The 25,918-nt window shown below is 33.5% G+C and overlaps 2 protein-coding genes across 7 annotated transcripts in view; one reads left to right on the top strand and one right to left on the bottom strand.

The window, feature by feature from the left end:
- Nucleotides 1–25,116, top strand: part of LOC141459688 (uncharacterized) — a 37,481-nt gene extending 12,365 nt beyond the window's left edge. Inside the window, exons 6-7 of one of the 6 annotated variants that reach the window (XM_074139046.1) lie at nt 774–931; nt 24,861–25,116. In XM_074139046.1, the coding sequence (XP_073995147.1) occupies nt 774–922 (149 nt within the window). In that variant the 3' untranslated portion in view covers nt 923–931; nt 24,861–25,116. Of the gene's footprint in view, nt 1–773; nt 932–1,945; nt 2,296–3,833; nt 4,228–8,771; nt 8,908–24,860 lie in introns of those variants that run through there. The other 5 variants (XM_074139072.1, XM_074139063.1, XM_074139042.1 and 2 more) reach the window with 5 other exon arrangements.
- Nucleotides 1–25,918, bottom strand: part of Toll-6 (Toll-like receptor 6) — a 493,343-nt gene that overhangs the window by 328,216 nt on the left and 139,209 nt on the right. The gene's annotated exons all lie outside the window — the stretch shown is intronic.

Below are 25,918 nucleotides of genomic sequence, written 5' to 3'. Positions count from 1 at the left end.
AAAACAGTTCAAACGAAACTTATATATACTTTGCGTATACAATTAGTAATTATACAGTACTAAGTTCTAATACGTTCTAATCTAAGTTTAAAGAACCTCCCTCGTAAGAGCCATTTTTGAAAAAATCTAGAAAAACAGAAAAAAATTGATTTTGTTAAGTGTGATTTTGGTTAACCGTTTTGGGCAAAACCCGATTGAGTCGAATTTGAACTTTCTGAGAGATCATTTCGTAAAAAAAACATTTTTTCGGAACAACCTCAAAGGGGATATTTCCGTTAAATATTCAAATTCGAAAATCTGTACGTTTATTATCCTTTCTCTCACAATGTAGTAAATTAAGAGTAAGTAGAAAAAGATATTTTTTAAAAAAAAACCGCATCCAGTCCCCGAACCGCACGCACCGGCATTTACAGGATACTGGGTCGGGTAGAGGCTTCTAAGGTGAGGCAATAAAAGCTCCAAGTGTACTCAAACCCGAGACTGATTGATCCAATTACGTTATATGTCAATAAGAATTTGTCTCTATATTATTATGATGTGTCGTTGAAGCCCAGAAACTTTTTCAATGCCTCGAACAGTTATAAAATTGTCCATCGTACTAGGGGCTGCAAGAGATTTCTAGGGCGAGGAAAACCTAGGGGCATGCTGGTCTTGAACCTGGGTCTCCAATTCACTAACCACTGAACTTACCTCTTCCCTTTATAAGTGCTTGTTATTAGTAATTATGGTTACATTTTAGTATGTTTAAATAATTATTCATTTCCTCCGTTTAGACTGGTTTGTACATGCTGTATTTTTAGTGAGGGCCTATTTGTCCTTCACAAGTGAATCGCCCGTAGATGTGATTGACAGAGAAATCAAACTAGCCTCTTTTGGCACCCTTTCGGACAGAAGGGAACCATTCAAAGTCGTGCACAAATAACAACTAAAGGTAAAGGAAACACTTTATTCATTCTTGCAAATCCATTTTAGAACAAAGTAACTGGACCATTTTTACCTCTTCATTAATTAACAGCATCACGACGTCAAAAGCTTCTCAATAACCCTGCGATTTATCGTTTTCGCTTTATGTTGTCCACAACTGCACCGTTAGACAGACCAATCGTGAAAACCTTCTTCTTTTTTCTTTTCTTTTTTCTGAATCCAAAATCTGACCCAATCCCAATGTACCCTATTACCGAGTATAGTTGCAGTTTCTAGGGTTAACCAGTTAAGCGCGGAATTTTATTTTAAAAAAACCCTCACAGTGTGCGGAATTAAAATCAGACAATGACGTGTATACACGTCGAACGCAGGGCAAAACAACCAAAAGTTTACAACGTCATAATAGTCACTGCAAGCGACTTTTTCTGCAATTTCTGGGGCTTGAGATTACCAGAGCATTCTGTGCTCATTATTCAAAATCTTCACATATGCATTGTCTAGTTAACTAGAGACGCAAGAGCTTTTACAAGGAAGAAAAGAGCTTTGAATTCTGTGCAAAATGAAATCACGCTCGTACTGAGGTCTGAACCTCTGCACAAGGGTTGAGAGCTTCTATTTGTGTGCGTAATTCCCAATCTCTAATGGGGAGACCAAACATGTACCAACCCCTTATCATTTGGCTTACTCCCTCCACGCCCTCCGTATAAGATACTTGGCAGTTCTATGGGTAAGATAAAGGAAACATCCCGCCAAATAATATTCTTATTGTATTTTATTAAAATTACGAGTTTTTATAGTTAATGGCAATTTTATATTTTTCACAACGTGTATATACGTCAAACACACCGTAACAGAGATTTGGTTTGACTTGTATACACGTCAAACGCGCTTAACTGGTTAAGCAGTTAAAATCATTATTCCTAAATTTTTAAAATTAAGTTTTTTTTTAACAGAAAACTATATTTAATTATTTTGTGAGTCAAATATTAAAAGTAACTAAATTTATTAACTTCGAAACTAGCCAATCAGGTGGTGAGCATTTGTTTAGACATGCTGGACTTTCAACTCTGATGAAGCTATTAAGGGATATACCAACCACCAAAGTCCACTTAGTAATAACTATGAGACTTAGTTTACGGAAGTTTTGGTTATTAAAACAAGTTGGCCAAGGTTAGGATCTGCTAAACATTTTACCTTGCCTCCAACAGTATGATTTAAAATTTATCAGCAAGATTACTAAATACATTACTGATTTGATTCTCTAATTCCATCTCTTGAAATTCTAAAAATAAATTAATTTTTAAATAATATATTTCTGAGTTCATTTTATTTAGAATGATTAGTTACCCTCGAAGAAATTCATAGTTTCTTCAATCTCTGAGAACTAAGTGTATTAAGAAAATCACTTTGGGGAGTTCGCACATTCGGCTCATTAGCTTGCATTTAATTTAGAAGAAAATTTAACTATACGGATGGCGGGTTCCCTCCTTAAGACAAGCATGACATCAGCAACCCTAAAGAATCTTTAAAATGAATATTTCAATCAATCAATTTGTTATTAAAGAAGATTCATTCTTTTTTTTCACAATTAAAATAGAAAATTATCCTGAGATTACAAAGAAAACTCTACATTGGAGGAAGTAGTGTAATGTAAATTTGTCGCTTGTTGAGCAAAGTGAGTTTGGAGCGTTTGTTTAATAGTTTCTTTAACATTTTGTGATTCAAAGTTCGATTGAGTCTTGTGAGTAGGTTCCATGTTAATCGCTTGTCAAGATGGTGTTCTAGAAGGGAAGTTTGATTGAAATATAGAGCAGGGATGATCTACAGTTTTAAGGTGAAGTCAATGTGGTTGGATTTTTGTTGATAGCTTGAAGGTGGCACGACAGGATCATTACTAGAGGGATAAGAATGAGATAGAAGGATGGGATAGAAGAGGGAAGAATGGGAAAGAAGGATAAGGGTGAGAAATACAGGAGAAAAGGAAGTACCTTGTTCATCTAGAAGGTAGAGATCAGTAAGATTTAAATTAAGGATAACATAGCTATTGGAAGGAAGGATGCCCTTATGTTCAACTGTAACCCCAGGTTACACCAGAGGTTAATCCTGGTTTAAAGAAATGGCAAGAAAAGACGCAGTACCGAAAGAACTCCTGCTCAAGGGAGGAACCCCTACCACACTGTGTGGTAAATGGATGGTACAGCGACTACTGCGGAACAAAATTGGAGTTTGGAGATGATATGGAGTGGTTGTTATTAGAGTTTTGAGGATTATTCTAAAAATTGTAGCGTCATTACACACTCGTAACTGATTCAGAAGGCGTGTTCCTCAAAATAGAATTAAAATGCTATTTAAGCTTTCCTTGAGGACAAAAACAAGACAAATATGCGAAAAATGAATAATACGAAGAATTCAAATGAATTTTACATTTGTGCATAATTTCTAAATGATGATAAAAAATGTTTGCTTTATTTCTCTTAATACAGTCAACTCTTTCAATAAATACTAATAAATACTGATGTCCGGTGTACGAGAAATTAAATTTTTAAGTATGATACCATTAAATATTAATTTGAAACTGTTTCTATCGTCCTGATTAGAATAAAAAAATAACTTCTCAGTAAATTATTCTCGGGCATTTCAGCAAAGATATCCTTCAAAAAATTATTGCTTTGGAAAACCTAAAATAAATCTTTCACACTTTTTAACCTTCCAAATTTCTATCTTCAGATGTGTGCCCTTGATACTTCTATATAAAAGATGCTGAGGATAGTGTCACTGTAGCATTTCGTATATCAGATAATGCATTTTTTTTTTAAGATATAATAGTATTTAGTATTAAAGATTTTGTCTTATTTTAGTAGAAGACATGATAATCTCTGTAATCCAGCGAAAACTTCCTTTGTTATCAGTTCTCTAGCAAAAGAGGCCGCCAAGAATAGCCAAATTGAAACATTGTAATATGAAAATGGAAACGCTGAATGGATTAATGATCTTTTACTAAATGTAGGTACTTAGATTGCAAAACAAGCCTTGCAGAAATGGCAAACAATAATAAAGGCAAAAATAGATATTTATGAGACCATGAAACCAAAAAGACCAATTTTTTTTAGAAGAATAAATATTTATTATAAAAAATATATACAATACATAAAATAAATAAAGAAGTATAAATGTATAAAAAAAAAAAAACATTTCAACCTTCTTAACAAAGTGAAGAAAGAGAAAAGTTAGGTGAGGAGGATTGGAATGCAGGGAAAAAGGAGGAAAAACCTGCAGCTAGTGTAGGAAGTTAGTGTAGGATATTTTTTAATCTTAAAGACCAATTTAAAAGGACATGCAATGAGTTAAAAAGAGCTGTACTGCAATTAGGGTGAGATCTGACCACCCAGCTTTTGGCACTTATCTACACAAAATCAATCAGTGATTTTTATCGCCACGAACAAAGTGAAAGGAAGAAGAATAATTCAAACATATAATAAGGTTATGCCCACACTTAAAGAAAAAGAAAGAATGCTCGATACTTCATATAATTACTTTGAGACATGTTTTCGGTACGACGGTCTTCTCCAAAATTTATGTTCTACAAACCGTGGTAGGCTTTACTTATAAATACGAGTGTACTAAAATAGGGTAACACATAAGTAGAGTCCAGGGCGGCAAGATGTTATGAAAGCAAAAAGATCGAATCCATCCTAGGAGAGGTTAGATGGAATCGTAATAGGTTAATTGTAGTAGTTGATTTTCACATGCAAGTAACGTAAGTGTTAAAATTTAGATTATTCTATTCATTTTAGGTAGGCTTACCATACGTACCGGTTTGACCGGGATGGTCCCGGTTTGAGATCCCTGTCCCGGCGTCCCGGTCAAACTTAAACAACACCGACACCCCAGCCGATCGTTCTCCCGCGCCCAGTTATTAATATGTTTTCAGTTCTTAATAATTTTGATTGCATTTCAAATATGAAAAACACAAACTAAGCAAAAAGCAAAACGAAAATGAGCCTCTTCCTCCTCTGCGTCCCGGTTTGGCTCTTCGTAATTATGGTAAGCCTAATTTTAGGGAATGTTTGCAGGAACAAGTAGATGTCGCTGGATAAATGGTTGAAAGCGACGCAATCAATATATAAAAACTATTGTTATCGCATCAGTTTCTTTAACTATTCTTCAAAGATTTGACCCTGGAAATAGTTCATAACAGATTTCATATTACGGGCGTTACGAATATAATTTCTTTTAAAAGATTAAAATGAAAGATAATTTGCTAAAGTAACTCTATATCACACCTAAAATAGATCAGATTCTAAGTTCAAAATGCGTTCTACCTCTCTTTCCTTTTCAAGCGTTTGATATTTAGTTGGTAGATGGTTGAGTAGGTGATGTGGTTGAAGTGAAGTGCTGAAGGTAATAGTAGGCGAACTGGGCACAAAGAGGCTGTGAAGCTGCTTGTTAGGGCCGGCTGTTAGTAGCCTGTGGCCGGCACGGTCCGTACAACAATTTAACAAATAACAGCTCTGTACATCCTCCATGTTCTAGCCACCATCCTTTAAACCACAGACACTTCAACAACAGCATCACTCCTGTCTATACTTTGCTCAACAACATCATACCTATAATATAAAATAATAACAACACCAAAGAAAGAAGTTAAATCACTAACATCCGAGTAAATATAATCATTGGGAAATAAATCCGCAGGCTGTATGTACCAGTGTGTGTGTGTGTGTATACACACTCTCACGCATACATCTATTTTATGTTCTTAGAGATCTAGAAGTACTTTGATAAATATTTAATTTTTTAACGGAGGATCCTGTTTTAAATAAAATATAATGCTTGAAAAGGTTGCCAAAACAAATTCCATGTAATTTTTTATTTTACTTTTTTTACTCAAAATTCAAATTAGTAATTACTAAATTATTCAACTTTTCAGGCCCAAGTTTTGAACAACAGACCTCTAATAATGTACAGAATGGGAATAATCATAGTTATTTAAAGAATAGTTTATTTTTTAATTTTAAACTTTGCCTTTTTAAGTAATAATATTTTGATAATAAAATTAAAAAGTAATGTGGCCCATTTAAACTGAGTAAAATGAATGAATAAACAGGTATTTTTAATTAAAAGCCTGGCCGTATTAGGGTAGAAAAAGATCTCGTTGGAGTATTTGGTGGATTAATCACACGGTGGACAACCGGCCATTGTTATAAAGAGCTCCTCCGTAAAACCAAGTGATTGATTTGTTCTTTCTGCATTCGCTAAACTACAAGTGACCGAAGTAAAAAAAAAAAAAAACGCTTTAGAATTAAAATTATTGGCTCATTCATGATTAACTTTTGATAAAACCAATTTGTAATATTCAGTTTTTTGGAGAATAAAATTATTTAATCCCAGCGTTAACACATTTTGAACTATTGTAGATTGAGAAGCAAATTTGGTAAAAAGAAACTTTACATGAATCAAATTGTCAATGGAAGTAGTTTTAGTTACAACTCTTAATTTATTTTTTAAACGCTAATTCAATCTTTTCGATGCATAACTTATTATAAGTTGTCAGTGTTGACGACAATCCAAGCTTCAGCCACTTACTCATATTAATGGAATTAAGGAATGGGCTGGAGTGCGACAATTTCCGAATTTCAACATCAGAATTTAAACATTATTTATTAAATTTTATTAAGATAAAATATTTATTTCAAAAATGTGTATGCATATTACTTAAATTATAAATAAAGTAATTTGTAAATATTTGTCGACTGATTTTCTCATTCATATTTAATTGAATATTTCTCGTATTTTCATTAATTTAATTCATTTAAAACTATTCTAAAACTCATTTGAAATTCTAACTTTTTTAATGTTACATAATTTTCTCTTACTACTAAATGGAGAAATTGTAATCTTGCAGAATTTTGAAATATCCGCTTTGAGGTCCCCAAGGTTCGAAAAAATGGTTTTCACCAGTTCGGGTATATATTTATCCACCATATCACAAAACAAATAGACGTAGCAAAGCTAAAATTTGATATTTTGTTCATTTGCTAATAGACAATGCCACGAAACGCTCCAATCTTCAAAGAATTCAAACCACTTCAGTCAAAAATTCTCCGCACTATGGTTAATGTTTCATTTTATGTCTCAAATCTAACCAACTACACAGACTTCGAAATTCCACTTTGTAGGTTGCTCGAACACGCTGTAAAAACTTCCATCAGAACTTGCAGCATCATTCCAGTCCTCTTGTCCGCCATTTTTTCATCTCATCACATTCCAGATCAACCTAGGCAATTAAAACGCCTGTGGCCTCACGATTTTCTCTCTTCTGAGGAGGATAGTTAATCCTGGAAACGACTTATTAACTTTTACCGCTTGATAACTTCTCCCCTCAGTTTGTAAAAGTCAATACTGTTGTCAATGTTATTAAAGTGCCTCACGCGCTGGTTTATCTTTAAAAATAAATTAATAAAAAAAAAACTTTTGTATTCCTAGATAATAAACGTATGTATACGAGTAGTATGCTCATGAAATACGCCATGAGCTTTTTTTATGAATACTTAATTTTGGAAATTTTACTTGATTACAATATTCGTCCTACCAGGAGTAGTAGTCTTCCCAATAACCTGCTCTCAAATAAACTCTGGGGAATTTGAAAATTAAATGAACCCGATTACAATAGATTGTTTAAAAACGTCAGGTTGCCTGTTGTGATTGAAGTCTGCTAAGCAAATGGTAGGAAATGTTTACAAGTAATTGTGAACGAGAGAACAGAGACAACTTTAGAACGTCGGCACCTCAAAACAATCTTCTTACCACGACAACATTTTAACTTAGTAAGTAAATACTTCGTCAGACGGTCCGGGAATTAAACATCACTCTTGTTACAAATACTTCCAAGTACACTCCCTTACACCAGTACACTTACCTTCTTAGGAAGGTGTCTCATACCTAGGTGTTCTTCCTGTTTAAGAAGTTTGCTATCTAGTCACACATGTTCCTTACACACTCTTCAATCTATCATTTTTAGGTAAACAATTATCGTTATTTATCCGATTAACTAACTTCATTTTGACGATTAAAGTTTTCTGTAGCTTTCTTTCGATTGAGAGTTCAGTTACTGTTCAGCGTTTTATTTACTTTTTTATTTAAATTAAATTTTCAATATTAAGATGATGTAATTTTGCTGCCAATTATTTGTGATGTTAAAATTGAACAAACGTCGTAATTTTCGAAATCTGTAAAAACTTCATCACACCCCCTCATCTCAAATACTAGCAAAATAATTCTAAAATATAATATTCATTCGATTTGTGCAATTAAATTTCCTAGATTTATATGGCCTCTAGTGATTGTAAGTCTTTACTAGTGAGGTCACAACACACACACAAAACAAAACAATGAAAAAAATGAAAACAAGTCAAATTTTGGTAATTAGAATCGGTGCTACCATAGATCCAACTGTTTAGCTCTTGGTCGAAATCGGCTCTGAAGAATTGCCACTACATAACGGAATTGATTTTTGCCTTTTGTAAATATTATAGGAAACATTGCGAAAAATTTATTAAAACAGTTCTGGAAGAGAGGCGAATTGAAGTTAACCTCTAAAACGTCAGTTAAATGTCATTTATAGACTCATTATTTTCATTGTTCTATTAGAAATCCAACATCTAGGAGAAATTCCAAGTTAAATAAAATTTATCAATTTTATAGTTTTTCCTCACGAAATAGTTTTTAAATAATTCTTTGCAAAAATTGCTGCGAGTACAAAGTCAAGTCAGTTTTTACGCAAGATTTATTTTTTTTTTTTAAAAAAAAAAAAAGATTAATAATGGTTTATTTATTGTTTTTTTAAGCTTAAATTTTGCAAAAAAAAAGGGTACTAAGTGAAATAGTGAGTGAAGTACCGGATACATTTGGCTGCATGAACTGATGCTGAAAGCGTCAACTGGTAAAAAGTTAGGAGCTGGACAAGTTAACCAATAAATAGGAAGTATTACTGCAGGCTATATTAGACTATTGAAGTATATATATTCCCATGTGCAGTTACAAGTGAAGATGGATAGAACTGGAGCAGGATTCAATATGGAGAGAGGGGTAAGACAGGGGGATCCCCTGTCGCCTAATATTTTTAACGCACTGCTGGAACAGGTGTTCAGGAGTTTGAACTGGGAAGATAGAGGTATAACGGTAAATGGGAAAAAATTAAATAATTTAAGGTTTGCTGACGACGTTATTTTGTTTGCCACATCTGTAGAAGAACTGTCAGGTATGATACAAGACCTAATGATCCATTCCTCTGAAGCTGGGCTGAATATAAATGTTAAAAAGACCAAACTTATGACCAATGGTGCTGAAAGTATTATTACATTGAATGATGAAAAAATTGAGTGGGTAACGGAAGCAGTGTATTTGGGGCAAACCATATCATCCAAAAATAGGACCACGCAAGAAATAAACAGAAGAATCTCCATTGGTTGGAAGAAGTACTGGTCTCTAAAGCATATTTTTAAAGCTCCATTAAATGTTAGTATTAAAAAGTGGGTATTTGACGCATGTGTACTTCCGTGTCTCCTTTATGGAGCCCAGACTTGGTCGCTGACTAAAAAGAATGAGAAACGGTTGCGTACCACTCAAAGAGCGATGGAGAGGAGTATGTTGGGGGTAAAGAAGAAAGACAGGATTCAAGCCACAGAAATCAGGAAGAAGACTCTGTTTACGGATCTGGTAGTAGCAGCTAAGAAACTCAAGTGGAACTGGGCAGGTCATATTTCTAGGTTAGAAGGTGACAGGTGGACCAAAGTCTGTACTGAGTGGTGCCCGGCGAACCGGAAGAGGAAGAAAGGAAGACAGTTTCGCAGATGGAGGGACGAGATAACCCAAGTAACAGGAAGTAATTATGCCAAAATAGCAAGATGTCGCGAAGACTGGAATAAAATGGGAGAGGCCTTTGCCCAGAAATGGGCCTAATTCCAAGAATTGTTTATGGAATACAAAAGAAGATAACAAGTTTATTTTATTTATACAAAGAATTGACTTTTTTAAAAATTTTTATTTAATTATTTGTAAAGGATTGGTAATATAATGTACATTTTATTTTGCATTGAAGTAATAGAAAATATAAAAAAAAATTATTTTTGTACGAAGGATGTAAATCCAGGAAAAGAATAAAGGCTTATTTTTATTTTTTATTTTTTTTATTACTACCTGGCACTTAATTTCGTTCCTCTCTGACATAAACCAGGTAAAGAGTGCACAAATTTACCTGGACCAAGACTTCCATGTCAGAGCTGGCGAACAGACACTCCTTCTCCCCTTAATTTAGATAGCGGAATGTCGCTCAGTTGTTCTACGTATTATTGTGCCAAAAAAAAAAAAAAAAAAAAAGGGATTTTGATGTACTGTCTTATTTGATAACTTATTTAAATTAAATGTAACAAACTAATTTGTTTGTGCAGGGCTTTGCCCATGAAAAATAAATAAAAAGACACTCTATAAAATAAAGAAGTGAACTAAAATAACATTAGCCAATCTAGAAGTGAAATAGAATATTAATAATGGGAAAAAGGAAAATAAAATATATAACATATAATGGATAAGCAAGTACAGCGAACGGTTCGCTTGTCCCAAATGGTTGCACTCTGCCGTTTTCAGTTTAGACTTTCTGCAGTACGCTATGATCTCTAAAGATATGAATAATCTAATTCATAACGGTAGAGAAATGTACCTTTTATAAGTATTTTGTCTTAAAAGCCATGTGTGGTATAGTAGATATACTGCACGAAATAATTACGATTATGAGAGAACAACAATATAGAGGGGAAGAAGTTGAGGAACACTATTGGCCGCCATCACCACTCTCATCCGTGACATCATCATACAGACACATCAATAATCACTTCACCAACTCAAGCATCACTTCGCGAATGTCTTCTACACATCCAATCGAACATCACGCCACGACTAGCACTTGCTTTACCATTACTTAATCATACATCCACAATTAAGATACTTATAAATTTGGTATTTGCGTTTTCATATTAGAATGCTGTGTTGTTCCCTTAAAAGAGTTAATTATTAATACTTCCGTATTCATCAACGCATCCTCCCATTCTTTTCATTCATTTCAGCTAGCCACAAAATTTAATGGCGAAAGTGTAATCGCTCTGAGGTAGTAGGTAATCATAAACAATCTTCCTTAGTCATTTAAAGCTATAATAATAATAAAAAAATGAGGGTTAATGTTCAGAAGTGGGGATAATATCCAAAATTAAAAATGCATTTACTTCACCCCAGACGAAAATAACCACGCTGATATTTGCAAAGTATCTACATTGAATATGAATATTAATGTACAGTTTATTTCATGAATAAAATAATTGAATGAATCTCATTCACCCCATTTTAGGGATTTTTTTGTTTAACATTTTCCTTCTGTCACCTAAACCGACATTGAACCAAGCGTCATTACCAGCCCATAACTGACATCTCCCTATGGGACATTAATTGCAGTATTTGACTGCGTTAAGTCTGTTAGAATTTTTTACGATTGAATGAAGTTGGCATAAGGTTAATCTATTTATGAAAAAAACTCATTTTGCAAACAAATGATTATAGCAGTTTGCAAAATTATTTTATTTAATTTTGTGTTTGTCAGCATTTGATGATAGTAATAAAGTGTGTCTGGTGTGCAGTGTTGAACAATGACGTTGTCTTCCAGGATATTCCATTTCTTTTTCTCTCATCATGGAAATAGAAAGCATCTAATTTTTCAATCAGTCATATTAACGCCTTTAGGTCACGAAATAAATATTTTCGGTGAATTTAAGAATACTTTCGAGTTCGAGACACAGAATCTAATTGAATAAAAGAGGAATTTCAAACCTTGCCTAATTACATGTGACTTCCTTCAGCCAAATATGCGACGAATAAGAAGGCCATGTAAGAGATGGCTTCAAAACTAAAAAAAAAAAAAATGATTTTTCTAATTACTACTTCTCTAAATAGTAACTAGTTCCCAACCAGTGGTCCGCAAGAACTAAAATTTGGTCCGCGAAACACTTAACATTTTTAAAATAATAATATATTTATTTGACACGCGGCGCGGTGAGTGAGACGTCGAGCGAGCTTAGAGGGCCTAAAAACAAGTCCAGGAATCGACTAAAAGCAAATGATGATGTGCGTGTCGCTTTAAACAATCTCATCAATCCCAGGATTACCCATCTTGTTAAGAAAATTCAAGCTCAAAATGCACATTAAAGTAAATGAAAACATAATCACAATGTTAATTATAGTTTATTTTTAAAATCTAAAAGTAGTTGACTGTGATATTGAACCTGTGGTCCCTGTGCTGACAACAAAAATATTAAAAGGTCCCTGGTCATAAAATGGTTGGGAGCCACTGATTTAAAGTGTCCAGCGTCTAGTTATTTACGAAATGAATATAATGTCTGTCATCATAACTTCTTCCATAGAGATCATTTTTCAGAGTCGATCTGATTTTAATGAATAATCTTTCTCTAAGTTAGTGATGAAAAAGCTTAGACTTAAATGTTAAATTCGCTCAGAATTTGTAAGTATACTCTCCATTATTTAAATCTCATGTTTATATGAGGTTGAGTTGTAATTTTTATTTTCTTTCAATGGACAAGCTTGGTATTTTAACTTTTAAGGTATTGTACAGACATATATATAATAATAAATATTTATATAAAATATATAATAAGATAGATATCAAGCAGGCTGCTCTCTTTTACTGTTTGATGACTGATTTTTTTTTGGTCAAAGAATCCAAAACGACATTCAAACTAATCACAGAGCGTGATACTTTAGCCACGAAGAAATAAGAACTCTTATCACTTTCTCAATGCAGAAATATTATAGCTTATTAAAATACATCACTTAATAACAGTTAGTCAACGAACATATAATGAAATTTAGTTCGCTAGTGCGTTACAGGACATCGCCATAGTTTTGAATGTTACTGCTGACAATTTTTACCAGTTACTGGAATAGAAAACTATCGCTAAGTAGAATTCGCTCTTAGAAGACTGGCACACCAATGATGCGCTAGGTAGATGTTCAACTAATTAAATCTAGACTCAAAGAAGTGACTAATGCTTAAATAAATGAGGAACATTTTAATGCCTAAATACAAGCTTCGCTAGTGCCCGTCAGCGCGCTACTTGTCAGTAGAAAGTTGGCTAGTAACCCCCCTTTAAGTAGGGTAAGCCTTTTATCACTGGGGCTACGAGTAGTGGCCTCCTCTTTACCTATTCTGGGGTTACCGGTGCCGGCTGGTACGAGATCATGGGATTAATAAGAATTAAGCCAACTTTTGGCAGAAAAGAAACTGCAGACGCAAAAATCTGCTGCATAAGAATAATCTGAACCACTCACACGACTCTTACCGCTGTTCTTAAGTTCTAATTATGTTCTTACGTATTTCCTTCCAGCTCAGATAGTATTTCATTCATCACAAATATTATACTGTTTGTAAAACTGTACATTACACTGAAATGTAATGTTTTTTGAGAAATTCTTAAACAAACATGGTTTTTTGGGTGAGAAATTTTGTTTCATCTCAGAATTTTAGCGACAAGTTTAACCTTCCTTAATAATAGACAAGAGATAGTTACACAATGATGGTACTTTAGAGGAAGCCTATATATCCTTTGTACCTTAATTAAAGTTTTCAGGAAAAGAGTTTCAATTAAAAGTGTCCGTTTACATTTACGAGTATTAATTACATTTACTCGTACAAGTTCAAAGTAAATCGAACGAACCGTACCTGAAAAAATCCCCAAGTGGGAAATCTATCCAGGAAAGTGGTACTTTGTTGCAACCACTGATGGCATCTAAAGGAAATCTCAAATTTGAACTTTCTGCAATTTTTCTCGTATTTTCAGTTACGGTGGGAAAAGTTAAGTAATGCCAATTTTTTTCAGGCAGGCTTTACGTCCAACTAGCAAAGCAGGTGCTGTAACGGAGGCGACTAGCAACCATACTATATGTACTATAAAGTTCTCATATTAACCATTAAATAAAAGCCAAGGTCTCTAGACCAGGAATCAACTAACCAACAATACATCTTAGCTTTACCGGCTTCGTCTCTAACAGTTCGGCTACATACAGACTAATTTCTTTTAAAAACTTTCCTTTTTTTTAATCCAGAAGGTCCCGGATATTTGCGGTAAAAATTCCTATTATAAAAAAATTGCACTATCAAAATACCTTCTCTTACAATTGAAGAAAAACGTAAGAACACTAGAATCAACGGCCAAAATCGTTGAGCTTTTATCACAATCAAATCAATCAAGCTCATCCTCCGCAAATTTTATGTAAATAAAAATATAATCTAAAATTATTTTTGGATACAAAGTTTTTTTAAGAGAAATTAATAAATTGACTAAAGATTTGGCAGATTTTTTTTTCTTTTTTACTAAATTGAGCTCATTCAGCTAATTGATCAAACACAATTAAGTGTAATATCCGGCAAACCATGCTGACATCTTTGTTTTTTGATTGTAATTTAAACACCGATTTTAATTGCTGGATGCTGATAAATTGAGTAATTAAATTATTGATCACAAATACTGGAAAGGGTTCTGTGAATGAATCCTGTTGATCGGGTCAGTAAAACGGCCGGAATTGATTTTATTGAAAATGTATTCAAAAAGGATTATCCAACTGCAGCATCCCTCTCTGGATCAGTTTGGCTATTAAGACGCAGAAACAAAACGGCTTTTTAATACACATTTAAACTCTTCATTGTCTTCCCTCATTAGGGTTGGTCTATTGTCGTAATTATGAGCGTGGACCGCTAAAAGAAGAGGTCTCTCCCAGTCCCACGGGTATTAGTAAAAATGAATAATAAGAGAAATGTTAATTAAATGTCCAAATCACCCAATTTGATCGTGTACGTTAAGCCCCGCCTGAAATAGAGGCGATTATTTTATTGTTTTCCCTTCTCTTGGTCTAATAGTATTTTTAAATAACTGGACAACTTTTTTAATGAAAAAAATGAAATGAAAACCATTTGTAAGGATGTATGTGTGTAGTGGCATAAATGATCCCAAATTGGAATGGACACTTTCTGAATTTGTTGGCGTTTGTTAGGATTCAAAGAATAGAAAGATTAATAGTGAAACAAGGAAAAATTGATTGACAAAAACAGATGTAACTTATCGTTTACCATAATCCTAAAACCTATCAAAAACGCGAATTCGGAATTCGAACGTGAATTGGAAACCTATCCATCAAAAGAGAAACAGTTTCATGAATGGAAAAGACGAATGTTTGTCGACTGCCCAACTCTAAATAGTATGTGAAAAAATAAAAACAATTTAAGATCGTTACATAATTGATACGGCTGCAGGCATTAAGTGAAACGATGGAAAGAACAATATTAATTTGTATTTTTTAATTAATGTGAGGTCACTGTGTCATCTTCAGAGTGCATCTTTGTGCCAACCGATAGTGCTTTCCTTGTTACTGGAAACCATATATATCACCAGACTGTGAGCTGTGAGAGATCATTTATAGCCTGGACTCAAAATAAGGACCTGCAGGCACTACCACATTAATCTAATCCTCTTTCTGAGTATTTGGAAATATTAAGTGAAGAGAAAAGAGAATTAATGAGGTAAAGAATGGGCGTCCGAAGAAGAGCCCAATGGTTCGCTCTGAAAACCCTGAAAGGGAGATTATACCTAGTGGAAGAAACAAGATGACAAGTTAACATCGTCAATTTTCACTATAAGAAAACTGAAACTGAGAAATAGAAGCAGTATTCAAGAAGCAGAATATCCTCTTTTACCTTCAATCTACAATGGGAGTGCTCTTTCTTCATCAGCCGAAAACTCAGAGCGCAGGATGCCAAAAAAATAATATAAATATAAATACATAAAAGGGCAAGCAAATAGAGTCTTCAAATTAGAACAATACAGCATCATGACAAATAAGATTCAGGTGAATAGTTGTTCAACGGTAGCCATTAGAAAAGTTGTTCTCCGGAGATTTATATATTAGTTACTTCACCTGTTCACATCTTAGGGAGAAAAAATACAATTTGCCTGTTCGGCTAGCCTTAAACCCTGAAAAACAGAAATATCTCTTAATTATATCTGAAATAGTGGTAAACTGAGGCTTGTCCCTAATCCAGTATTATTAACACCGGCGCAATTTGCTTGAAAGTAGTCCCTGTATAATACTCAAGAAGTAATTAAATAAGCAAACCATTTCTGTTATAAAAAATACCATACCTTGGTAACAACATCAATCTTCTACAACCATTCTATTAACCAGCGCAATTCAATCTATAACCGCACGTCAAAAGTACCTCCTCACCAATATTTAGTCTTACCACACCATCGACGAAATCATTCTCATAAATAATCATTTTAATCAGCTCGGATGGTGTAAAAAGGCAAAATAGTCTATAATTAATGTGTCCTATTACCTTAGTTTAGCCTAATTATGTCTTTATTTACATATCTCTAACATTAATTGCACTATTGCCTACGCCCTTGTCTATCTATTATACGTATAATCAACCCTATTACATTGTATTCTCGTCCTCATTACAAAAGCATGACGTAGGAAGATTGGAAGGAATAGAAATCAATTAGGGAGAAGGTCAAGGCTCTTCATGACTTGCATTACTAATTAACTGTATGAATGCACATAGATATTGGCTTAAATTTATACTTCAATGGTAACAGGTACAAATTTACTCACCAATACAAACTAAGAAAGAAGATCTTGAATACTCACCTGTAACAGTAAAATTAATGCTATTAAATAACAGAGTTCTCAGACATATTTAGAATACCATAAAAGGGATTGAGAGCAATAGTTCAGAGACTTTGGAGAGTTTAATAATGAAATGACAAAAAATAAGTAAAATAAATTAGGCAATTTGCGGCGTATTCCTTTCACTAAATTAGATGTCGAGACAAATTTTCCTCTCAAATTTTTCACCAATATAAATTTAGCAGTTACCCACTGGATATTAAATGGCCTGCCGTGATCGCAACAAGTAACTCTTCTCCTTACCAAAGAAGTATAATTTTTCACCTATTTTTTTTTGCGTAGGTTCGTGTGTATATGTTTTTGAAGATTTCTAGTACCTAGTTTAGGATTCCTAACACATTATCTAGCGATAACACCTCAAGTTTTACGTGTTTTAAAACTTACAAACTCCTTTAACCTTCTTTAAGTTTTTTGGCAAAAGTTATAGGTAGAATTATGGTCAAGCTTACTCGAAAACAATCTGTTATTGAATTCCAGTTCACTAGGGAATGTGGTAATCAATTCTTTCTTTCAACTTAGCTCGGTTAACCATAAACTCCAATTTACACATAGTGTCCACATTGTAAACTACCTGAAAAAAATATAAACATTGAAAAAAATCACTAATTTATTTGGCTAGATCGTGCCGTGTTTCTTTGCTTGCTGGCGTTAATTACTAATTCAGGAAATGTGTAAGTTTGTTTTGCAAGTTTGAATTTTGCAGTAATAATAATAAAGTTTATTAATAATTCTATGTACATAAAATAATATTATTGTATGTCATTACAAACAATATAGGCATGGATATCAGTCCGTCTGCCGAGATGTTGCTAATATTAAAACAAAAGTCTCCCTGAATACAAAAAATTAAAATAACAATAAAATGGGACGAATTCTTCTGAATTAAAGCTTACTTCAATAATTAAAAGAGGGTCCGATATGTTCCCGTACACCTATATGTGCTTCTATGCGAGTACGTCTTCTAAAATAGATGATAGTTATGAAAATAAGTGTTCAAATGATCGACTTTTGCAGTATTTAAGGAGAAATCCTGAATTTTGAGAAAGACAGGCATCATCTTTTCTGGGTTCATGCTTCTAGGTCTGGCATTAAAATTTACAACCTGACGATTGTTTTCAATTTAATTCAAAAGAAAATTCTGTATCCTGGTCATAAAATATGAGAATATGCTGTGAGATGATTCTCTTCTCATTTTGCTAGCAGAAATATGTACCAAACGTTTGATCAAGAGAGATTTCGAGTAGATCTTGCAGTTTGAAATGGGTAAAGAAGGACAAAGATTTGGTCAAAGTAACTGTTACATTTCGGGGGGGGGGTCAATTTTAGCCAGGGAACATCAAGCACAAATAATAATTCAAAAAGAACTAATTTTCATTTTCTACCTGGTTAAAACTAACCACAATATTAATTTGAAACTCAAGATAAATGCAAATTATAAAGTACTGCTGAAGAAAAGCATTGTCAGGAAATAACAAACATATTTCCTAATTGGACATTATCAGAGCATTTGATCAAGTTTATAAGTTCAAAGTTAAGTAAGAATAAAAACACCCCTCATCTCTCCGATAACCGATAACTACCAGAAGCAGCCGAAAGATTAGTCAGCTTTCTGATTCTCAAAGCAATCAAGCAATAATCAAGAAAGGAGCGAACAACTGCGCAAGTGTAAAAGGCTGAAAAAAGCGCTGGTCTTTCATTTTTAATTCTTGAATATTCAGGCCTTTAATATTCGTTAAACATCACCTAATTCAAAACTTTTTTTTTTTGTTTTGTTAAAACAGTACATTTAACTGCTAATGATAGATTATTATAATTAAATTATAATTACAGAAAAACTAACAATAGTTATTTATTTAACAAGTGTGGAAAGTAGTACTTTTCCTCACGCGAGGCAGGGTTTGCACGCACGAGCGAGCGAAGCGAGGCGAGTGCAAGTGCAAATTGCCGAGTGTGAGGAAAATACTTTACACTAGAGTTAAATATTATATTTTTTCTGCAACCATTTATTAACTAAAAAAATTAAAAATTTCATTTTTACAGTCTACAAAAAGTAATTTATTTATTATAAACATTTATTGTTATATTACAATTATTTACATTACTTATTACATTTTCTGCTGTTTCTTTTATTGATGGAGGAGTGTTTTCTAAACAGGAATCACTAGAATCCATTTTAAATTTCTATAAGGTAACACTATAACCTTTTTAACTGTTATAATTAAAAATATCTAATTATTTATTAAAGTATTATTTTTATTTCTATATTCCTTTCAATTTTTATTTTATTGTTTAATATTCGTTTTTTAATTATTTAGTTACGTTAAATAAGCTTATTAAAGTTTTACAGAAAATATTTATGTTAATAACAAAACTTCTTACATCAAGGAAGCACAATAAAGTTTTTCCACACACTAGTGCGGAAAGTGACACTAATGGGAATTATTCCCCACTAGTGTGGGAAGTTGGGCATTACACAGCTGATTTTAATTGAGTAATGAGAACTTCCCGACATGGTTGCAGAAAAAAGTTATTTATTTGAGTCAAAATAGTTTATTTTCAGTTAATTGTCAAATAAAGGATAAAAGTTTGATTAAATAGTATATTCGGGCAACCACACGAGTGGAGAAAACCAAGGAGGAATTGGTATCGTAATAAATTCAGACTGAGTACTTCCCACATGATTTTCATTTCTGATTTTCACCTGCAGGAGGAAGTTGTGCTGTCTAAACTTGCGCTATGCTGAAATATACTTCAAGCTAGGAAATTTATTGGCCTGTTTTCATCTCTAAACCACTTCCTTTTACCGTCGGCGCGGTCAGTACTGCCCATTTTTTTATTTTCTCTTATTAACCGGTATATTTCCTTGTTTTCCTGTCGCTGAGACGTGATTTGCCTATTCTAGTTTTCTCTTTCAAGTTAGTCTAACAAGGAGCAGAACGTTATCTGTCTACTTCGAAGATAAATTTATACTAAACGAAGGTGCCTTGAATAAAGGGAAAATTTTGTTTTTAAAATTTGGAGTATCCATGTAGGTACCAAAAAAAAAAGCAAAAAATATTCGACTATTTTTCAGGCGGAGCTTTCTGAGAAAATTCAGCAGTAATTTTCTCAGAAAATTCGATTTTTTCTTTTTTAGTAAAAACAAAAAACAAAAAAGGCTTTGTGACACTTTTTTAGAACAAGATATTATCATGTTACAAATCAGGCTGGTAGAATATTAAAAAAAAAACTGAAACTTATTATTTACTATTACAAAGAGTAGTAAAATGCTGAATAACAACTAGGAATATGATGATTCTCTAACAGATTCATAAGATCTTTTTTCTCCTTAATGCTAAGTACACTTTTGTAGGCCTGTTGTAAAGTATTTGGAATGGTATTTTTTATTCTGTATAGATCTATTTGCTTGTACTCCTCATCTTTATAGGATGTTTTATAATAAAGGATGGTAGGGTTTTCTTGCTCCAACTTAAAAGCATATTATTCTATTAAACTTAAAAGCAATATTAGAATATTATTCTATTTATAATTTTTGTTTATGGAAAGCTTGCCTCATGCTGACTGAAGCATGTTGTTGCGAGCAGAATGTTGTTGCGAGCAGAATGTTGTTGCGAGCAGAATGTTGTTGCGAGCAGAATGTTGTTGCGAGCAGAATGTTGTTGCGAACAGAATGTTGTTGCGAGCAGAATGTTGTTGCGAGCAGAGTGTTGTTGCGAGCAGAATGTTGTTGCGAGCAGAATGTTGTTGCGAGCAGAATGTTGTTGCGAGCAGAATGTTGTTGCGAGCAGAGTGTTGTTGCGAGCAGAGTGTTGTTGCGAGCAGAATGTTGTTGCGAGCAGAATGTTGTTGCGAGCAGAATGTTGTTGCGAGCAGAATGTTGTTGCGAGCAGAATGTTGTTGCGAGCAGAATGTTGTTGCGAGCAGAATGTTGTGAATGTCGAGTGCAGGAAAAGAATCGAGTGAAATTCTATTGAAATGATTTTCGTTTTCAGGTGAAATTCAGTTTTTGAGTAAGTGTTGCTGTTTGTAAGTGAAATGTTGAAGTAGAGTTACTTCCATTTGGATGCTAACCATTTTCAGCGGGATCTTTTTTAAGTTTGTCTTCTTGGTTGTGCCCAATATAGTCTTCCTGCTGGAAATAGGGTATTGGCAATCCCTTCAAAATAATAATTTAGAATTGAACATTTTTCTCAAAAATACTTTGCCTAAAATGAAAAATTAATTGCCTATTTTTCAGGCGGGGCTTTACTTTCCGGTGTCATGGAAAGGGAAAAGCGGAAGCTTATATTCTACAATTAATATTTTGCCAACAAATAAAAAGCGTCTCACGCGGGATCGAACAGACTCTCTCTCCCAATCACTACTCTCCTCTCATAACCACTAACCTGCCCAATAAACATCAATACAAAAAGTTAAATTAAAAGGGATTTTTAATTTATTTAATAAAAAAGCAATAGTTAATCCAATATTCTAAATTCAATAACCTTCATCGGGTAACCTATTACGCCAATTTATTTTACCTTCATAATTATTGAAAAGATTACATCCCTTAAGATCCTCTTAAGGTAAGTGTTTTAAATCCTTCGACGAGCTGCCCTCTTGGCACTGAATCTGGTGAAAACTATACTTGCATAATAAATATTTAAAATATTGAAATCCAATTTTAAAGAAAACGGTTAATCTAAAAATTGAGAATTTCTCACAGATATTGATTAAAATGATAAACTTAGAAACAAGCATTTTGGTCGATTGGACATTCTGGTATTTCGGCTTATCTTGTTTGGTTAACAGAGATTCTGTTTGTTGGACGAGTTTGTGCTCGTGATACTGATGTGGAATATGTGAGATGAGTGTACAATTTGTTGTCACTTTAGTTGAAGATGATCAGTGATGCAGGCGCGCGATCAGGAGCTAATACTGTTAGCTAATGCTAGTTAATGAAGTAAAGGGTGGTACGCTCAGGGTATAGCAGAGATGATTAGATGTAATTGTGAGTGACAGCCAGCCGACAGAGCACAGACAATAGAACATCTACTCCACAACAGCCCAAGCAGGTCCCTACTCGTCAAGCGACGTTGCCACCGTTCACCCTGTCTTTATAAACCACCCGCATGCTGCGTAACTTCTAACAAATCAGTTTTACGCTTCGCCAACTATTCATCCCTGGCTGCGTTTCACCTTTCTATTTTTTATTTTAATTCTTTTTTCTTTCGTTTAAAAAATAGCCACACTTCTCCAAATTAAATTTGAACTTATTTCTGTTTATTTTTATCATTAAACTGACAGTAAAATGGCAGACTTTTGTACAGAGTATCACAAATTATTGTGTACACTTCTTTCGCAGGATGTCTCTTTACTAAAAGCAAACAGTTATACAATGTTCCTGAGGGCGGTATGTCAAAAGGACTTAAAAACTTGGCATCGCTTTCATTTGTTGCAGTATCATTATTATTCGTTCAAATAAGCCCTTCTGGGCCCACATAGCTGAATAATACATTTAGTAAAGTGATACTTCCAGAGATGAAACTTACAAGAACTTTGATTTCAGCCAAAAGGGCGAGAAGTCTTTTTAGACGAGCGGTCAAGATATAGACACCTTAAATAACCCTTCATTTCTTTTATGTTCCGGCCATCATCTTGTTTTCACTTCAGGTACAGATATTCTTATTGAACAACAATCCAATCGCTATGCTAAGACTTTCGATTGAGATTCTCTGGTGCCATCAATATCTATTCACTCAAACAAGCAACACAACCACCCAGGGTGACTTTATCTTTCCGTTCCATAGGCGAAGGTAAAGACATCACCTACTTATGGCATCATCTGACCGTATTTTAATTCACGCTCAATAGCCACAGAGAATTTTCTTGATGGAAGAGACGAAATAATTTTTGAGCCATGTTCGTCTCAATATGAATGAATATTTAGAGAATTCAGAACTTCTGCCTGAGTCTCGCTAGCTATCTAAAAAGAAAAAGAGAAAATATGTTTTAATACAGATTTCTAGATCACGTTTTAGAGCTAAATTTATATGTTGTTAATAAAAATAGAAACATTTTACATAGTTTTAACGGTGTTTTTGTTTACTTCAATACTTTAATTGCTCTTTTTATTACATGAAAAGTTCTGTTTTACATTGGATAATTGGCTTTTATATATATTTATTTTTTTTGTGAAGGTTTTATAACTATTATTAAGAATAATATACCTAAATGATTTTTTAAGCTCCAAACTAATTTTTTAATAAATGTTTCCTCTTTGAATAGGACCCTGTCCTAAAAGAAATTTTGAATGAACAAAAGGGTAAATTAATAAATAAAAGTGATGCTTGTAGTTGAAAGATCTTCTTATCGTCGGGTTAGCAGCCTGTAGCGGCGATGTCTCTCTTGAAAATCCTACGATTATTCGCATTTTTAGTAATGCCGTCCTTCACTTGCTAGCTGCCTCTCATACTCAGAACATATCGACGTAAACATCGTACTAACTAACGAACAGTTTTGCTTTAGGCTAGGGCTCCCTACTCAACTTCTATTAACACGAATTTTCGACAAAGTCACACAAAACTTCCACTGATGATTCTGTTCGACATTGAAAAAGTCAAAGACACCGTCTTGGCATACTGGACTTTCCTTCCGTCTAGTCAAATATAACTTTCCTCTATACCTCATAAAACTCAGATAATCACTCCTCTCCAATAGAAAGTCATCTAAACTCTGTCTTTCCATAATCCTAACCAATCAGCAGGCGTTCCCCAAGGTAATACGATCCCATCATGTTCATCACTCACCTCATCATCTTCTCCGTAAATCTCCTCATATTTATCTTGCCTCTTACATTGACAAAGTGTCTTAATATAAATCAGGAAGAATCAACACTATTATTATCAGACTTACTTTAGCTACAGACAAAACCAATACTGCAATAAATGGCAAATTAAAATAAATCATAAGAAGACTAACGCGATAATCTTTACTAAATGTAGACCCTTCCACAAAAGGCTCACAGTATAATGATCGCATGGTCTAACCCAGTAATGGTAAACCTATGACACGCGAGCTCATTTTTTGTGACACGCATCTTCAAAGATAAAAAATTTCATAATTCAAATATTTGTCTCTCATAACGGCCAGAGTTGGTGATTAATAATAATATCAGTGAAATATGTAAATTATAGTTTCATAATTTTTTTTTTTATTATTTTAAATGGCATTAAATAAATAATTAACTTAAAAAAATTATAAATATTTCTATTTTTTTTTAGTCTACTTTTGTGATGTGTGACACGCCACGAAAATTATGTTTCGATTTTTCAAAATTTTGCCACACCGAGCTCCAAAGGTTCGCCATCACTGGTCTAACCATACTAAGTATACTCGGCTTAACTTTAGACAACAAACTGTCCTCTACTTGCGTTAAGGACAAAGTGAACTCCGGTAATCTGAATACAAGACTACTTTTCCCTTTACTCTCACGGGACTCGACGATGACTGTTCAGAACAATTTCCTCGTCTACTAAATGGTCATCATAGCAACGTTACTGTAAAGTCTCAATCAACAAATCAATAAACTCCCCCGGCTACACAGAACAATTTTCTTGGACATTTGACTGACTGTCGTTGACGCACTAGAATCAACCCCCTTCATGAGATATCCTCGTGCACTTCTTTACCCAAAACCAGCTGAAAGTCTTCTCCATTCTAGATAGTCACCCTAACACACTCTGCCGTGAAATAGCCACCTACGATCTTTTTTCCATTCCTTAAAAACTACTCTCAATTTCTCCTCTATTTACGAATTTTTGGATTCTTTTCCCTGCAAATGATAACATTGTCGCGTCCTAAACGTTCCCTAAATTCTGTAATGAAGAATATAAAGTACTAAATGCTTTCATACTTCATTATCGCTGAAAGTAATGTACATATTTTGCAATGAAGTTTAAACCTGTCTATTTTAAAATTCCCAAATAGGCCATTTCTAGAACCCTTTCTCCCGCATTCAGAGACTTCAAATCGTGCACTTCCAGTGAGACTAAATTTTGAAAATACACGAACCAGTATTTCAGCTCTTTAAACAAAGTTAAAGACTTCAAAGAAGAAGAGAGGATTTGATAAAAAATGTAACTATATTTCAGACATAAGATGTACCGGAAGGCAGTAACAATCGAATACGAGTATGACGAACTATACATCTGGAAATTAGAAAAGATGCAGTACTGAGATGAATTTAGGAGGTTGAGAAGAGGACGGAGATGATTTTTTTTGAACTTATTCAAAATGCATTTGAATATATTCGAAAGCGTTACATCTGTAACTATTATTATTCATTGATTGTGTTGTCGAAGTTTGGAAAAATATTACTTTTATTATAAACATATTGTTCTTATTTCAATAAATGACTTGCAATTGGTTTTTCCTTAGGATATTCTGTTATTTCTAATAAAATATCAGAAACGTAAAGAATATTTCGGAATATCCTGTACAACAAACAGAAAATCTCCCGGCTTATCAGCCAACGTAAACAATATCCATACAATAAACTAAAAACATATCGTTACTCATGATGACTGTTTTCGTTAAACTCTTTTTATTTAGGGCAGTTTAACAAAATATTTAGAATTATTTTTTTCTTATAAACTGTAAAAGAACATTAACATTAATACCAATCTTTGAAGATATTTTATTGAACTTACATTTGATTCCTCAATTTCGAAAAATAAATTTCTCTTAATAAATGTACTATCCGGTGGTACAGTTGTACAATACAAACACCAACATGATCATACCCTCCTAAATATACTACGGTATCATATAATATTGCCGGTTCCCGGAAAGTAAATTTGTGAGTAGACGCCAATGATTTGAAGTGCTCATTAATGACAAAACCATACAGTTCGCTCTCATTGAGACTCTTCTCTACACATTCTACATTATTATTTGGAGAGACAATGTTTCACATATTACTAGAAGCATTGAATGTGATCTAACTATCAGATCACGTTTTTCTACAACAGTTAGTGCTTGTTCATTTACTTATCTCAGGAATTAGTAGGGAATTGTTGTTATAAATAAACTGCTTTAAATTAAACACTTTTTTTTAAAAAAAAGATAATAATGTTGGTCTGAAGATTATATTTTAGCCTAATAAAATTTTCAATAATACAATTAAGGCATTAAGGAGCTAAGGGCATTG

This window comes from Rhodnius prolixus, unplaced genomic scaffold (genome assembly GCF_049639745.1).
Source record: "Rhodnius prolixus isolate KJV_2025 unplaced genomic scaffold, Rpr scaffold_1, whole genome shotgun sequence".
Classification (NCBI taxonomy): Eukaryota; Metazoa; Arthropoda; class Insecta; order Hemiptera; family Reduviidae; genus Rhodnius; species Rhodnius prolixus.
This window is presented reverse-complemented; position numbering and strand designations above follow the sequence as displayed.